Genomic DNA, 16,347 nt, shown 5'->3' on the forward strand with positions numbered 1-16,347 from the left:
GATGATATGTATATCAGAAGCTGTTTATTACATGAACACTCGTTCAATATGATGAAGGCTTCACAATGATGACATGTATAGTGGTTGATACATTCCAAAAAAATCACAAACTTACATATGTATATATCACTTGAATCCATTGTATTGTCCACAAGCCACAGTACATATATTGCTCACAGGAAAAGTCCACTCTTAAACACATGATTGTATTTACACTTTTATATCACAATAGAATTAGATGATCATATTTTTCTCATTACCCTGGTACCAAGCACATTGCAAAAATTACACTTCATGTCAGCATTCAAAGTGCTTTCAATAGCAACAAAGCTTAATACTGAAATGAGAAATACTGAAAACGACACTGGTAACAAAGCACATGTCTATGTAAGTACCATCTCCTGAAGATGAACTAATGTAAATCAAGCAACAAAACCTTCATGAGCAATTTAGCGATATTCAGTGGACAGGTTAATTGAAGACTGGTACAGACCATTCTTGATGTGCCAGTGCAATATAACAGACATAATACGTGAGATAAGAAACAAGATTCTGTGTGACTGAGATTCAGTTCATATCATTTCCTACACTAAAACAATGGGATAGCAGGTAGTTTAGTCCTGTTAAAGGTATACAGCAACACTTAAATTTTCTTGCAGCGTCCCAACAAGTTAAAAAGTCAAAACATATTTATGATATACAACTTAAAACCGCAGAGCAAAGATCACTTCAGAGATGACCATTCCAGTTTTCATGTACCTAAGTGGGCTACCATTTCAATAGAGAGCACATTTGAAGATGTCAGCAAAAATACTCACCACACATGATTTTAAAAGACAAACAAACCAACCAATCAATCAATCAATAGAAACCAAGGGAATTTGATAATATAATAAAAACTAGATTTATTATGCATACGAGCATTGGCCCAACATGACAATTTGAAAGCTAAACAACGTTGATAAACAATAAGCAAGTGTCCATTCATAACTCGCAACAAGCAATATTATTTTATATACAAACATTATATTTTAGTTATAACACTTAAATAAATAAAAAAATAACTGTAATATATGGTAAAAAGTTGTCACCAAAAACAATGATATGTGGTATGCTGCAATTTATAATGCACAATCAATCAAATAGGATGATCAGCACTTGATTTAGTACAGGGAATACAGGGCATTTTCAAAAACTTGTAACAGCTAAACAATAACATGAGTTGTGCTTCAATCACTTCAAAAGATGAAAATTTACTGTAAATTAAATCTCCAACAGAATCAATAATAACAAATTTAACTGCTTTGTAAAATTTTCTTTGTGGTCTTTTTTAAAGAGACCACAAGAAACTCGTCATTCACTCAACATTTTTTTTAAAGTATAAAAATATCACGGTACAGTGGTACAAGAAGGTAAAGTCTCAGATATGTTTAAACAAGAGGGTGTCATGTACAAACTAAGAAAGATACATCTGTACACAAACAATACACTATATACATGAAATGTAGAATGGTAAAGTGAGTAAATAAATAATTTTGGTACATGCAGATGAGGAAAATCATATGTATTTAATACTAAGGCCTCAAGTGAAAACACATAAGAAATCCTGATTTCCCACAAATTGATATGAAGGGATTAATTACATAAAGGGAAGTAACAAACGGGATGATGTGCAATTAAGAATGGGAATCGTACGTGGCAGTGATGGTACTCAGTCTTACATTTAAGTAGGCGTAAACAACCCAATACAGGAGGGGTTAATTGATCCACTTCAATTACTATATGGATGATATGAGGAAAATAGGTTAGTGGAGAAATCACTTCTGATGGGAACGATTTGTGCCATCACAATCATTAGTTAAAACTTACAGAGCAAACTAAAGGAATTGATACGTTTCTTGGGACCAAATAAGTCAGTAAACTACCTCTTATAAGCACAGCCATCCTTGCACAACCATCAGTAGAAACAATAATTGTTTCCCTGAATTAAAAACCTTTTTAACTACATAAAGGGATCCATAGAGAGGAGACTTTGTCATGAACTGCTCCTTCCCAAAAAACAAAATTTCACTTCCCATTCTTGACATGACTATGGCCTTAGTACAAGAAATATTTTCAGGAATAAAAGCCTGATAGATGTACTCATTACAAGCACGTCCATTAAGGTTAAAAATAAAAACCAGTAAAATACAGATTTCAATAGTAGCAAATAAAGGTGACGTAAAAACCAAATTTTTTTAGAGAGAAACATAAGATGGGGTGATAGGGTACAAACTCATTTTAAAATCTAAGACAGAAAGGAAACTAAAAAAGTTCATTGTTGCTGACCTAGGTTCCAGAATAGAACTTCAGAGCACAACTCACCAGTATTAAAATTATGAACTGCAACGCGACACAGAAATGTTAGTGATTTTGACAAGGGATCTTTGGCCTTGCCCAAGTCCTATAAAGTAACAAGTCAATAAAATTGAATACTGTCAAAAAGATTGAAAACCAGGCATGCAAACCATTTGCTATTTCACTGAAAGGTATGCTAAAATTGGGTAAATGTGTTACAATAGTAGCTGATAAAATAGAAAAGGCACCACACCTAAATCACAGAATTTCTTTTCCAAAGAAGAAAAACATCATAAAAGTACAAAAGTTTTCAAAAACAACAAAAGAAAAAACAAGCTGGAAAGGAAGTTAACAAATTTACAATGGCTGTCTGAGGAAAAGAAAACACAAAGAGAAAAGCAAATAATCTACACATCAAAATGCAAGAAGCAAGTGAAATCTTGCTTAATTCCTAATTCATTACTCTACGGCAAATCCACACGTTTCTTCGACAGCTTGGCTGAGCTTCTCATTCATTTTCTGATATGATTCATAGGGGGGTATGTCAATCCGATTGAAACAAGTATGAGCTTTAGGCAAATTTTCAACTGGAGCTTCAATGACATGAATGGTAAAAAGACGAGGTCCAGCAGCACCGGTAGAACCTACAGAAACAAAATATGATTTGAACTCTACAGCAAGAGTACTGAGCCAGATTGACTCAAATGCAAACTTTGATAGATGCAAAATGTTATACAAGATAAAAATTATATTGTTACCTTGTAAAGCTTTGAAACCCTGTAATGGCACTCTTGAACTGCCAGTTACAAACTGTAGTAACCTGGCTCTCATTTCCTCACTGTAAGACTCAACAATTAACCAGAACCATCTCACCACAGGTGTGTCTGGTGTACAATGCTAGGAAGGTAACAAATGCATTAGTATGCAAACTAATAATAAAGACTAATTTTTAAAGACAGACAAGAAAAGAATATTCATTACCTTTAGTCTGGTGTTGGCCTTCCAATCATTAATGTCTATAGTCCCAAGGCCACATATGACAAGTTCCAGCTCTCTTTCATCAAAAGGGCGCAATAGCTGAGCTGGAACAAGTTCCAAGAGACCTTTTTGGAGAGCCAAAAATTGCTGCTCGATTCCGCGCATGAAGCGATAATTTACATAGAGTCTGAAAAAGATCAACAAATCTTGCAAAGTTTCATATTTAAAGCTTTGAGTAAGTACAGCTGTTGTATATCATGAACACATACTTGACATAAAGGCCTTTGTTGTCCTCTGTGACAGGTTCATCCTTCCCTCCTGGCTTTAATTCATGAACTTTCAGGACACCAAAACTGTTCTGCTCAACAGCAAATGTAGTGTCTATTACTCCAGTAATCTTGTTTTCCCTGCAAACAATTTATGAAAGTTTAATTTTATTAGGGCTTTAATAGCGGCGTGTGTTTGTTGAGGTGAGGTCAGACAGCACTTACAACATCCAAGTTAGACTTCTATGCAGTTCCGGGTCCACTCCTTCAATGTCCTCCAAAGTGATGGGCTTATTTAACAGCATTTTATAAAAAGGTGTGGTGAATCCACCATCAATATAGTGACCATGGAAAACTGCTATACCAAGAATACGTCCAGCAAAGTGAAAGTATGAAAGATGTTCCTGCCAAAAGTACAGATACATGAATTAACCATCTCACAATACTCAAAACATTGACTTCTCAAGGAGAGACACCAACCGGATTAACACTACTGTCTGGGTTTATCTGCAAAGTGTAGTTGTCCTCTCTTGAATATTGGAATAAACCGTATTGTGGATTTAGCATCTCATGAGAAAGAAGAAACAGCCATTCACGTGCAACTCCACCATAATCTAGACCCTCTTCTCCTCGGAACTTCACCATCAACCTCTTCCGCATGTCCTTAGTGCGCATTTTCATAACAAGGCGATAGGACTCCTACAAAGTGTTAATTATTTTTTAATCATACAAATATTTTAAGTCTCTCATATTCTAAAAGACCAATGAAATAATTAAATGTATGCAACAAACCTCAAATATTTCAGCTCTGGATACTTCAAGACGGCAGTGACCGCTTTGAGGCTGCAAAGCTTGTAACTCAGCTCTGAGAATACGTTGCTTTGCTACTAGATCCCTCTTATACTTGGGCAATCCTTCACTATCTGGATCAGCAGGTGGAATAGGTATGACTGGGGTTGCTGGTACAGTGGTTGCAGTAGACTCATCACTGGCCCCATCACCAGGGGTTCTAATAAGGCTTTGAGCAGGTCTGCTATTAGAATTGTTGCTGTTGTTTAAAGAAGCATTAGTATTGTTGTTGGTAGTATTGATGTTATCTCTATCTGCTGCAGTACCAATAGGAGGCACAGAATCAACAACTGCTTCATTGGTAATAACAGTTGACTGAGGCAAAACTTGACTTGTAGCTTGGCTTTGCTGATTTTGTCTCCTGCAAAAAAAAAAGAAGTTAGAAATTTATTTTTATGTAAGTGCATTAGTTTCAATGCAAGTTTATTATCCCCAGAAGCTATGACATACTTGTAAAGCCTCTGTATGATTGCTGATGACAATCTTGGGTCAGTAAACTGTGTTGTGCGATTATTGTGATCAACATAATAAACACGACCACTTTGGGTTTGGCGCTTCTCCCAGCCAGGTGGTAGAGGACCAAGGTCAACACCCATAATTGAGGCAAGTTCAGCTCCTCCTGTTTGGTTTGCTGAGCTTGTACTGGTTAGTTCACGGGGTATTCGAGGGTCATGCCAAGTACTAACACCGGTTGGAATGTGGTAGAAATAGACTTGGCCTTGCTGTGTAGTGCGGAGCTCTGTAATGGAGAGGAAGCACAAAGTGAAAGAAATGTAACATGGTTATAGGCAAAAACGGAAAGCAAAACTCCTCACCATATCCAGGGGGCAAGTCACCGGGCTGTCCCACATTGTGCGTTCGACCATTAAGCTGCTGTTGATGTTGAAGTAAAAGTTGATGCTGTTGAGAAGCTCGTTGGCGGCTTGATCGTCGTTTGTTTGCTGGCTGAGATTGTGAGGGTGAACCGTTGAGAGGTGATAGAGCTGGTCTGGCATTCCCATTTGCTGATGAGTTGCTTCTTCTTTCAACTCCTTGGGTGCTTTCTCCAGTGCTGTTATTATATTGATCTCTAAAAATTAAAGAGGCATGAACATTGTATAAGTACAAAATTAGCATGATTTTAACAGCGGCCCTCCAACTTAACGATTCCAATGCAACAAAAAATAAAATGAAACAGGTGTACATGCGGGAAAAGTTATATTGCTGAATGTGTGAGGCAAAACAAGCTTGTGATCACCTTGAGGGTGTTGAAGGTGAGGCAGGTGAGGTGGGGGCACTGCCAGGCACACTGCCAGGCACACTGGGCTGGGACCGTGGCGGTGTGGCAGGAAGTGCTGCCTGGGGGGATGAAGGCCCTGAAGGCCCGGGAGGGGTAGCAGGGGTTACGGGAGAAGAGCAATCGGATTCCGACTGAGCAAGAATCAAGCCATTGGTAGAGCCGTTTGAGGTGGGTTGGGTGGTGGGCCTGTCAATGGAGAGCATCCACAATAATTTAGTATATTTTAGGAAAGAAAAACCAGATGAGCAAGTGTCAAGCATATGCAGCAGCATCAACACACAGTTACACTCAATGAGATATTAAGGAGAACAACAAACATAATAGAAGTTGTGAATAATGACAATGGTAATAAAGGAATGTGAGGAACCCTTGTTAGATCAACAATGAAAAAAGTCAAAGTTTAAAAACAGCAGGGTTCAGCACCCTTGAGTGGCCTCAAGCACCATGCAGAAACAGAAGTATAAAGCAAAATTCTTCTGTATTGCTAAACAAATTCAAAAAATGCATGTGCACTTAGGGAAAAAAAACACACTTCAAGCTGCCATTTGCAAAAAGAAAGAAAAGGGCAAACATTGTTTACCTGTTCGGGCGATACCACTGAGTTGTTTTTGTATGATGGTTAACATAGTAGAGGCGTCCAGCAGTGGTTCGTTTCTCCTCCCAACCCTCAGGCAAGTCCTCTGGGCAGCTAAGCCCTCCCAGTGGATCAACAACGGCATTGTGGCCACCACTGGCAACCCCACCATGACCATCCCTTGATAATAAGGATAACACAATTTCTCCTTTTACCGGTTCAGGATCCTCGGCACTGGCTTTGCACAAGTCAAGTCTTTGATCTGTGAAGGGAAGAAAAACAATTGATTATTTTGAAAGCATGATAAAACAAAACTAGAGGGTAAGTATGCATAATAGAATGATACTTACAACCAGTATCTTTTAAACGTTGAACTGTGCTAGACAGTATCCGAACACAACCTAAAAATCCACCACCTTGCTTTTTGTGTATTTTCTTATTATTCCACACACTTATAGTTATACCATCTCCTTTACCAATATATCTGCAAGGAATAATAAACAGGAAGTTAAAAAATGAGATGCACCAATCAGTCTTTTTCTAAATTTTCTCTCACAGGTACTAATTTAATAAATGTTAACTTACAAGTCAAAATGTTGGTTCCATTTAGGGTCTAGTGTAGCTTTAGAGGTTTCTGTGCTAAAACATTGTCCTGAGCCATCAACACTAATCTTTGCAAAGGGATCGGGTAGTCCTGGAATAGAAGAGAAACAATCATTACAAAAAGCTGTAAAGGGAAAGAAGCTCTTTGATGCAATCATATTTCAACAAGTGCTTACGGAATAAATCCTTTCTTGCTAAGTTCCGGGCACAGAGAACTGGAATAATAAAATTTCAAAAATTAAAATTCAGTACGATAAAACTGTCAGATATACATTTCAAATATTAAATTAATGCACGAAACATGGTTAGGAGAACACACAAAAAAAAAGGAAGAAAGGAAAAAGCAATGAATGATTGACCACAATATTTTTAAAATCAGAAACATAATGAAAGTGAAAAAATTTTCAGAAATAAGAAACGGGAACTAATGAATGATATCTAACAAAAACAGTCGTGTCAGTAAAAACATTACAGAACAGGATTATGCAAGACATTACACAGGGGGTCCAGTGCTCTCCACAGAGACTTTATTAGAGCTGATCTTCTCGAAGCAGCAATGTTCAGTAAATGGAAAAAAAGAAACATATAACAAATATACAGGGGAAATAGTGATCAAGGACCAAACAGGCCTCCTGGGAGAGGCAAATCCTTTGATATGCTTGATTAATAGAAGCCATCTTGGAGTTAAACCAAACACAATGAACCCTGCCTCGCATTCAATGCTCGCTAAAGGGGCACCTATTCCACTTTGGAACTTTTTAAAAACAGACTTACGGGTTAGTCTTATCTTCATAGCGCCATTTCTCCGGCTACAACCAGGATTTGACATATTTTCTGCTCATTTAGATGTTCGCGACGTCAATGAGCACAACGAGCACAACTACACGCACAAGCACAACAACACGAACACGTCGCTGCCTTCTACTAGTATTCGGTTCCCGAAGGCCGGCGCCATGTTGTCCTTTGGCATTGTTTTGTTTATTTACGTTGTGGAGTGGTGGGGGTGGTCGAGTGTTCTGCCAGCGCTGTGTTACAAAATTGTTACATTTTAATCGATGATTATTACGTGTTAACGTTCCTTCGATACTAAGCGGTTCTTAACTAAACTCAGTATTGTACAATTTAGCTGTTTGTTTTCCTTATTTATTTTTTGTACGCGTTTGTGTTGTCGGATTTCGTCGTGCTACAGGTTAGAATGTCAGTTTTGAAGTGTGACAGGCCACTGTAGGCTTCTTACTATTTTCCGATAAGCTGGGAGAATTGTCGTTCTATGATGTATGGCACAGTACATAGGAGAAACTAATGTTTTCCATGTATTTTACAGAACCAAGAATGTGCGTTGACATTTCTACATCAGTATTCAATGACAAGAATGTTGGTTATCTCTGACACTTGGATAGGTGTTCAGTCCCATTGAGACATTTGAAGTATTGTAGGTTTCTGTAACCATGCCCCTTTAGATTCCAAGTTATTGAAGAAATTGTTGAAAAATTATGGGGAACGAAGGGAGCATGCTGTCTGGTTTGGAACTTGACTCAAAACCACTTGAAAACACTGACGAGTGGACTCTCCATTCGGCTACCTCCACCTGCAATGGTTCTCCAACATTGTCTGTCTTTTGTGCCCGTCAGTCTCATGATCATTTGTCCAATAATTCTCTGGAAAATGCCATCAAAGTAAGTGGGTAACATATATGCCTATTTCATCTTTCATAGTAATCTGCAAATTTATGTTAACACACATTTTCCATGTTGCAGAATTTAAGGATTTATCGCCATCCTAGTATTTTAAAGTATATTTCTTCATGGACGCACCAAGGACAACTGTGTATGGCTACAGAGAGTGTTAGTCCTCTGTCTAGTGCCCTGGGTACACAGACTGTTCTGGAAATCTGCCTAGGTCTGCATGATATTTTAAAAGCTCTCATATTTCTGCATGAAAAGGTTTGTCTCATGATTTTTGAATAGAAAAAAAGATCCTGTTTGTATTCAGAAGCTTGTAACTTGAATTTTAAAATTGCTTTTTTCCAGGCCCTTTGTTCACACAATAATGTGTGTTGTGCTGCCATATATGTGACTTCAGATGGGTCTTGGAAGCTTGGTGGCCTAGAATTTTTATCCAGGTATTTTTATTTATGGGCTTTGCTACAGAGTCTGAGGTGCAGTACAAGGTAATATTTTTTAACATGTTCGGAATGACTCCATTTACAGATTAGCAGACACAACACCTGATGCCTTACAAAAGAAGCGTGCTCAGCGCTATGAAAAGGCAGTTCCTCCAGAGGAAGACTCAAGGAAATCATTTGATCCAAATACCATTGACACGTTTGCCTATGGTGTTTTAGTAGATGATGTTTTCCGCAGAGTACCTGATGGTAGATTCTTATTCCGTTAGATTTCAAACTAATGGACTTGTTGTTGTGTAGACCTGACCTGATTTTAACTGTTTTCAGATATTCAAGTGCCAGGAATTAAGGAATTCAGAGAAATGAGCCGGAAACAGCTGCAAAGCCCTGAGCCCTCGTTGAGACCAAAATTGTCACAGCTTTTAACTCAACCGCTATTTAATCACACTTTTGTTGTAGTTCATGATTTTCTATCTGAGTTACCCCTGAAGTCAGATGTGGAGAAGAGTACATTTTTCAGGTATTATTTTTTTTGTTCCTTTACCTCACAGGTTTTGCTTTTTAAATGTTCTTTTCACTACATCCCGGTTTTACAGAGGCTTGGTTGATCAGCTACGTGAATTTCCTGAAGTGCTCTTAGCTAGTCAGTTGAGTGCATTGCTGCTCAGCCGTTTGGTCCTCCTTGATAAAACTGCTCAAGAACATCTTTTACCAATGATTCTTCAACCTCAAAATAGTATGTTCCATGACAATGAAGTTACGAATATAAGGTAATAAAAAAATATTGCTCAAAGATATAATATTGTCTTTATGTTTAAGGTTCAGAGTTGATATCTAATCAGCCACTCTTCAGTATGACTATATTCCAACAATACATAGTACCTAGACTTCTTCACATGTTCTCTGTTCGAGATGCTCAGGTGCGATTACTATTGTTGGAGCATTTTGAACACTACTGCACAGCTTTCACAAAGGAGCAACTCTGTTCAAAGGTTTTGCCAGAGGTAAGATATTTTCATATGAATTTTATTTTGTTGTTGTTTTTGTTGCATCTAAATAAAATCAAATGTGTGGTCGTATTCTCTAGCTATTAGTGGGTATTAAAGATACAAGTGACACTATCGTTGCTAGTACATTGCGGGCCCTAGCCCTCCTTGTCCCTATCCTGGGGGCTGCAACTGTTATCGGAGGAAAACGAGCAAAGCTGTTTACTGATGGTAGACCTAAACAGCATGGATTTGCTGTAAGTTTTTCTTGTTTTCTTCATTTTACAATTTCTGGGTTAAGAACTTCATAAATTCTTGAAATATCCTTACATTTTTAAATTATTTTTTCTAAGCCAATTCAGTCTCCAGCTTTGACTCAAACTGAGCGAGATCGACCACAAAACAAGGAGCGCCCAAAGTCTTCTGTCGGTAAGATAGCCATTTCAAATAGAGAAATTAGGAAATTAGTTACAGACACAAAACATGTATTTTACATAATTTTGCAGTTCAAGAGGTTTCTGCTCCATTATCTTTAGTTGAGTTACCTGAAAGACCATCACCTGATGGGGGTGAAGACCTTACATCAGCAGCTCAACTGGATGAAGAAACAGATAACTGGTCAGACTGGGACTTAAATGACTCACAGGTACATGGCAGTTTTCACTACTGTCTCATTATGACAATGATAAAATGTTCCTTTGTTTCTTACAAACCTACATTCTCTGTTTCCAGGCCTCAAATGGTTTTGAGGAAGGAGCAGAACCAAGTCTGCCCATTCCTGTCAGCTCTGCTGCAACCACTGCCGTTACACTGGCAGGCTCTTTAAAGGCACCACTTTCTCTAGCACAATCATCGGTGATCTTAGCCTCAGCTAAGGCAAAACTTCCTGACATAACTTCATTAGATATCAAGAACTCTGTTGTTCCCAAGAAAAAGCAAAGTGCCCCAGAGGAAATAGACTTTTTCCAGGACATGGAGCCTATAATAGCTAAGCCCAAATTATTACATTTTGATGATGTTGAGGACTTTGTTGAAACCTCTGCTACTAAAACTAATAGTTGCTTCGATGTAGACGTGTCTGCTACTACAATGGCTGATAATGAAGCTTGGGGGGATAATGAAGACTGGGGTGACTTGAGTGATCCTGACTTACCACACAGCTAATGATTGTGAATTTGTGGTCTAATTTTTAGTGTCAAATCAAAGTTGTTTTTATCTACTGTTACTGCTTTTTTTTATCATTGTTCAAAACAATATAAAGTGCTTGGTGGAAGTTTACATTAGCTCATACTTATGACCTTTTCTGTAAGTTCTTTCCTATTCAATGTCATTGTGATGCCAGAAACCAAAATAAATAAAAGATTGAATCCAAAATTCATAAGATCAATTTAATTTAACACCTAAGTATATAATTCAATAGCTTAAAATTAAAGTGGTATCTTTTGATTTCAGTCTTGTGATTCTTCGTCCAATTCAGACAGCCTTCTCTGTTTCTCTTCATCATTTTGCTTGTGGGGTGTGGCTTCAGCTTGACTGGTTCCCTTAGAAGATCCAGTCTCACTGTGTGTGGGAGATGCGTCACCATCTGCACTTGTTCCCAGGTCAGTAGTGCTTGTTTCCTGGCTTTCACCACTCACTTCCTCTGGCACTGATGGGACAGAGAAAAAGATATCAGTCACATCTTGACTTTGAGAAGAACCTGCTGTGTTCTCATCCAAATCCTCCTCAATAAGCTCATTTTCTTCTTGGCTCATATTTTCAGCTTCATTCGCAGTCTTCTGTTCATATCTGTAACGCATTTTTCTCTTCAAGATTTTTACACCTAACGAAGGGATAGAAATGGTTGATCAAAATGAGTTCAAAAAGATTTTAAATTAAAAGAACAAGGGCTGACTTACACTTTATGAAACTAAGCAAATTTGCTTTCTCTTCACTTATAGGAGCACTGGTTTGATTGTCCCCAGACATGATTTTCTTACGAATGATTCTTCGTTCAGCACTGAAACATTTCAAGATGTTATAATGGAGGAGATTTGTGCACAAGTATCATGATTTGATTTTTAAATTTTTTGAAAATTATACCTTGTAGGTAGTGCATTCATTAGGAACTGTAATTGTATGGCTTTTAGCTCTGGCAAAACTGAGCTTGAATAAGGCAAGAGAACAATCATGGGAAGAGACTTCAAGCCACTAACTCTTCCTAATGCAGATGGTTTTCTCACCACAAGTTTAACCAGGGACCAAGCCGGCTAAAATGAAGAAAATTCTTATGAAATTTATCACATTATCACTTGTTTGGAAAATCAAATGCAACAGCACAATTTGAGAACCATATTTCAATATTTAGTACACCCGTGAAAGAGGTGAAAATTCCTTCCACTGATTATGCCTAGGAATCAATCAGTTATCATCATAATGTGCTTACCGAATCAAAAAATTGAATTTTGGCAAAAATGATTAAAAACAGATTAATATACACAGTCCCTATTCGGGCAGATGGTTCAATTTCAGTGGCTGAAGGAAGTGAAAAATACATCTTTGGAAACAAATAAAAGTTAATTAGCATCCTGTAAAGAGAAAGAAAAGCTGCAATGAATAACTGCTTGTATTTCATATTTTGAGGCAAGCTTACACAGCATCAGCTAGGTAACTCACCATGCAAGCAGGTGAACAATAAAAACAGGAAGACCCATGCATCGAAGGAAAACAGAAGGTGGAGGTCCATTAAACCCTCTGCATCTTGATCTTAAAGCATATATAGTTCGGGCTACCTCCAGGGTACCCACATTGAGACCAAGTAGGAACAAAACTTGAAGACAAAACTTCTGGCAGCTAGAAAGGGACAAATTATTGTAGAGTTAGAAATGAACTAAACAGATGGCACAAGAAAAGATAACACTGAAGATCGAGCATTAACTTACTCTATAAAATTACACAAAAATACAAAGAGGGAAAGACCTCCCATTGTAGTGACAGCTGGTTCAGTAAAACTTGAGATGGAAATATATATTTGATGTAAGAAAAATGACACTGGGGCAGTGAACAGTGCCATTTCTGAGTACATGTTTTGTTTTGATACATGAAGAGATGTGGTATTGCATTTAGGAGCTGCAGCTTGTAAAATAAGATGGAGGAGATTTCCTTCATTTGAATCCCAAACACTAGCTAAGTAAAGCACGATGGCCCACAATGCAAATACAATGCGCCAGAGAGCAATTTTCAGTCTGTGCTGATTTATTTTGGGAACAGCCTCATGAATCAATTGTGCCTGTAAAACACTGTCAATGTTAATGAAAAAGCAAAACCAGTGAAGTAATAAAATGGAGAAAGAATCTAACATATTCAAGCAGATTTGAGAAAAAAAACAATAACCTTGGCAAATTTGCTGAGCAGATTAAAGCCAATCACATATGAGACGAACGTGACAGCTATCCAAGTACATCGACGAAGTACAGGCCGACTTCCATCGTTAAATGGTAAGATATCAGTCAATGTATTAAGGTTAGTACCAATGAACTCCATTGTTTTCGCGTTTGAATGAAGAAACCTCGAGACGACAACTCTGCTTGAGGATTCTAATACCTCCTCTGGCTTCAAATAAAGTCCAAAATGAAATGATACGGTATATAATGGAAAGAAAACACGATATTTAACATTTAAAAAGAGATCTTAGAAGTTGTTTGTTGAAGTTTTGTCCGCTGCTAAGCATTTCCCTCCTGACTATTCGCAAGATGAAGGGAGTCGTATTGCATTATTGGCACCACACCGGCGCCTAGGCTGTAGGCAATAAGCAACAAGCAACTGACCAAAATGGGTTTTCCCCAGAGGACTTTGCACGCTTTGCACTTTGAAATGGGTGCTTCTTACAATATTTCAACGCTCTTTCTTGAGCAAGATGACAATGGGTTGAATTAGGGCACAAATGTAACAAATATAAAAAATTTATTTACATACATTATTTTTCAACAAGTGAATAAATCACAGATTTACAATGCCATTAGAGCAGCCTTTTTAGCAGAAAATATCACATCATTTACTCCTACTCCATCAAATGAGCTTCCAGCTAAGAAGAGAGGTAACTTATGCTTTCTTATGTAGTCTCGAATTCTCTCCACCCTTTCATAATGTCCCACGATATATTGAGGAATGCAATCTTTTAACACTGATACATGGTGATCACATGGTTCATCAGAGATTTTTAAGATAGAGCGAACATTGTCCACAGCTGTGTTCAGAATGCTCTTTGTTGAAGGTGAGGGCCCAAGTCTTGATTCGAACCAGTGTCCACCCATCATTACTGTGAGCACTGTAAAATCTTCTTGAGGAAATGAGCAAGAGTCAAAAATGACACCCAAAATTGGCTTATTCTCAGATGGTGGGATCAGGAAACCAAAAGCATTATAGTTGAGCACTTTCCCTTTGAATGCAAGATTTACAACAGCAACAGTTACACAGGGTATCTTGCTTAATTCCCTGCTCAGGATTGGGTGTTGCCTTTCTACCAAGAGGGCAAGACTGTAAAAAGCAGAGGTCGACAAAATTAAATGATTTGTTACTCTTGCTATGCTTATTCTTTGAAATTAACAATAAGAAAATTACCGCTGGGCAGGAACAGTGCTGATCACATTCTTGGCTTGTATTTTCTTATTCCCTATAGTTAGTAGAGCTCCATCTTTGTTGAAATCAATTTGTGAACAACAGGAGTTCAGCTCAACCTCTGCTCCTTGTGACTGAATACTTTTTAATAGAGTCTGAGGCAGGACCTTAAAAATCAATAACAATATTAAATTTTTGAAAGAATAACTGAGTGTGACTGTAACAAGAGTACATTTCCACATACCTCAAGACCACCTTTTAAAGACCATACACTCCATTTTTCTTGTTTTGCTTTGGATGCTAAATCAAGGTTTGTCAGACTTGCTGAAGGAGATTTGCTCCAAATTTTTTGTCTGTTTTTCCATGCAGTAGCTAAAAGTCCTTTCGTAATTGAGCCATGAGTCTGTGGGAAAAAATAAAACAATGAATTGAAAGGCAAAAATTATTAAGAAATTCAGTAAGTTTAGTTTTTATTAAGAGTTTAACCTGTTCCCATTCAAACAAGCTCTTCATCAAAAATTTGACTGATATTTCTTTTGCATCACCCGCACAAATACCACAAATCATTGGGCTTATAGCATACTCTGCTAGTTCGCGACCCAATCTTCTCTCAACAAAGCTGTAGATACTCTCATCATCCAGTGTCTTCTTTGCAGCTTTCATATCATGTAATAAGGCTGCAGCAAGTGGTTTAGAAAATGGTGCCTGTCGTAAGAAAATTTGTGGTAGGGAAGAGGGTAGAGCATGTAGTTTGCCATTGACAAATATCATTCGGTTTTTTGCTGTTGGATGGCTGCTTGGTATACCTGTCACCTGGATCGCATTGTAAATCAGTTAAAAATTGCAAAACACTGCAACCGTATAACACAAGAATTAAGACGAAACATACCAAGTTTGAAATGCCTAATTCTTCTACCAGCCGCAATGTATTCAGACCAGTTTCAAACCTAGGTCGGATAGTTCTTGGTCCTTGCTCAAACAACAAGCCATTTTTCTGTTTAGCAGTCCTGAAGGTATAAAATGTATTTCAATTTATAATGAATATGAATGTTAGACACACGCAGTAGAAGTTTCGTACCATATCCATCCTCCAACTCTGCCTCCTCCCTCGAAGAGAAGTACCTTGGCATTAGAGCCCGACTTCAAAAGATAGTGAGCGGCGCTAAGGCCACTAATGCCTCCTCCCAAGATAGCTTGCATTTTGATAATCTAGAAAGGACAGTGCAAAGTGTTTACCTTTTGTGACTAACCTAAATCAACATTGTTCCAGTACAGAGAGAACAACTCTTCAAAACAGCTGACTTGGCTAATGAAATACAGACCTAAACCGAGAACAACAATCCTCCACCCCGGTTCAAAAAGATCAACCGAGTTTTGGGCTGAAATTTGTACACTCACTCAGTTCATTTGACATTCGCGCTTTAGCGTCGTCTGCTGCTGCCTACGTCACATCTTTTGGACCGGCCTCCGACGAGGCTAGCTGTATGAGAGATTTTCGAGGTGAGTGCAGCGCTGCTGCGCTGGATGCTGGTGTTTGTGCGTGGTTTGTGGGCACTAGAGCGGGCATTTCGCGAAACGGTATTTAGGATCATCGACAAGATCCGTAGTGGGAACCAGCCGCATCTTGCTGAACGATCGGGACGCTTGGGAACTATTGGGAACATTGTAGCGCCTGCCGAGTAGGCCACCGCCCTCACGCCGGTGTGTTCCGGCACCGGCTGGTAGCCTACCTGGCAGGCGCTAGGCAGGCCAAC

General features: G+C 38.3%; 4 protein-coding genes across 8 annotated transcripts; 1 reads left to right on the forward strand and 3 right to left on the reverse strand.

The window, feature by feature from the left end:
- Positions 1-5: 5 nt before the first annotated feature.
- LOC117650025 (E3 ubiquitin-protein ligase SMURF2) lies at positions 6-7,816 on the reverse strand. 2 transcript variants are annotated; one of them, XM_034393279.1, is made up of 15 exons: positions 7,661-7,816; positions 7,063-7,101; positions 6,869-6,977; positions 6,634-6,767; positions 6,290-6,545; positions 5,668-5,895; positions 5,246-5,499; positions 4,881-5,169; positions 4,374-4,791; positions 4,062-4,280; positions 3,807-3,985; positions 3,585-3,722; positions 3,319-3,502; positions 3,096-3,234; positions 6-2,981 (listed from the first exon to the last, which is right to left on the reverse strand). In XM_034393279.1, exons 1-15 carry the CDS (start codon positions 7,713-7,715, stop codon positions 2,797-2,799), a joined length of 2,826 nt encoding a protein of 941 aa, XP_034249170.1. In that variant the 5' UTR covers positions 7,716-7,816; the 3' UTR covers positions 6-2,796. The 2 variants fall into 2 exon arrangements, with proteins under 2 accessions (XP_034249170.1, XP_034249171.1); XM_034393280.1 differs by lacking the exon at positions 5,668-5,895.
- Positions 7,817-7,892: 76 nt separating this feature from the next.
- On the forward strand, positions 7,893-11,373 carry LOC117650030 (protein-associating with the carboxyl-terminal domain of ezrin). 2 transcript variants are annotated; one of them, XM_034393287.1, is made up of 12 exons: positions 7,893-8,083; positions 8,211-8,562; positions 8,644-8,829; positions 8,917-9,008; positions 9,097-9,260; positions 9,339-9,531; positions 9,608-9,747; positions 9,831-10,015; positions 10,099-10,254; positions 10,351-10,426; positions 10,504-10,643; positions 10,730-11,373. In XM_034393287.1, exons 2-12 carry the CDS (start codon positions 8,380-8,382, stop codon positions 11,159-11,161), a joined length of 1,947 nt encoding a protein of 648 aa, XP_034249178.1. In that variant the 5' UTR covers positions 7,893-8,083; positions 8,211-8,379; the 3' UTR covers positions 11,162-11,373. The 2 variants fall into 2 exon arrangements, with proteins under 2 accessions (XP_034249178.1, XP_034249177.1); XM_034393286.1 differs by having other exon boundaries at positions 7,893-8,075.
- LOC117650037 lies at positions 11,365-13,743 on the reverse strand. Of its 2 annotated transcripts, none has more exons than XM_034393298.1 (7): positions 13,370-13,743; positions 12,919-13,265; positions 12,653-12,829; positions 12,423-12,564; positions 12,080-12,246; positions 11,896-11,996; positions 11,365-11,645 (listed from the first exon to the last, which is right to left on the reverse strand). In XM_034393298.1, exons 1-7 carry the CDS (start codon positions 13,517-13,519, stop codon positions 11,446-11,448), a joined length of 1,284 nt encoding a protein of 427 aa, XP_034249189.1. In that variant the 5' UTR covers positions 13,520-13,743; the 3' UTR covers positions 11,365-11,445. The 2 variants fall into 2 exon arrangements, with proteins under 2 accessions (XP_034249189.1, XP_034249188.1); XM_034393297.1 differs by having other exon boundaries at positions 11,365-11,819; positions 13,370-13,740.
- Positions 13,744-13,922: 179 nt separating this feature from the next.
- LOC117650040 (protoporphyrinogen oxidase) lies at positions 13,923-16,126 on the reverse strand. 2 transcript variants are annotated; one of them, XM_034393302.1, is made up of 7 exons: positions 15,992-16,126; positions 15,672-15,802; positions 15,483-15,600; positions 15,080-15,406; positions 14,838-14,996; positions 14,597-14,760; positions 13,923-14,512 (listed from the first exon to the last, which is right to left on the reverse strand). In XM_034393302.1, exons 2-7 carry the CDS (start codon positions 15,791-15,793, stop codon positions 13,984-13,986), a joined length of 1,419 nt encoding a protein of 472 aa, XP_034249193.1. In that variant the 5' UTR covers positions 15,794-15,802; positions 15,992-16,126; the 3' UTR covers positions 13,923-13,983. The 2 variants fall into 2 exon arrangements, with proteins under 2 accessions (XP_034249193.1, XP_034249192.1); XM_034393301.1 differs by having other exon boundaries at positions 15,916-16,073.
- Between the last annotated feature and the right edge of the window lie 221 nt (positions 16,127-16,347).

The sequence above is a fragment of the Thrips palmi genome, unplaced genomic scaffold, assembly GCF_012932325.1.
Source record: "Thrips palmi isolate BJ-2018 unplaced genomic scaffold, TpBJ-2018v1 HiC_scaffold_4, whole genome shotgun sequence".
Taxonomy (NCBI): domain Eukaryota; kingdom Metazoa; phylum Arthropoda; class Insecta; order Thysanoptera; family Thripidae; genus Thrips; species Thrips palmi.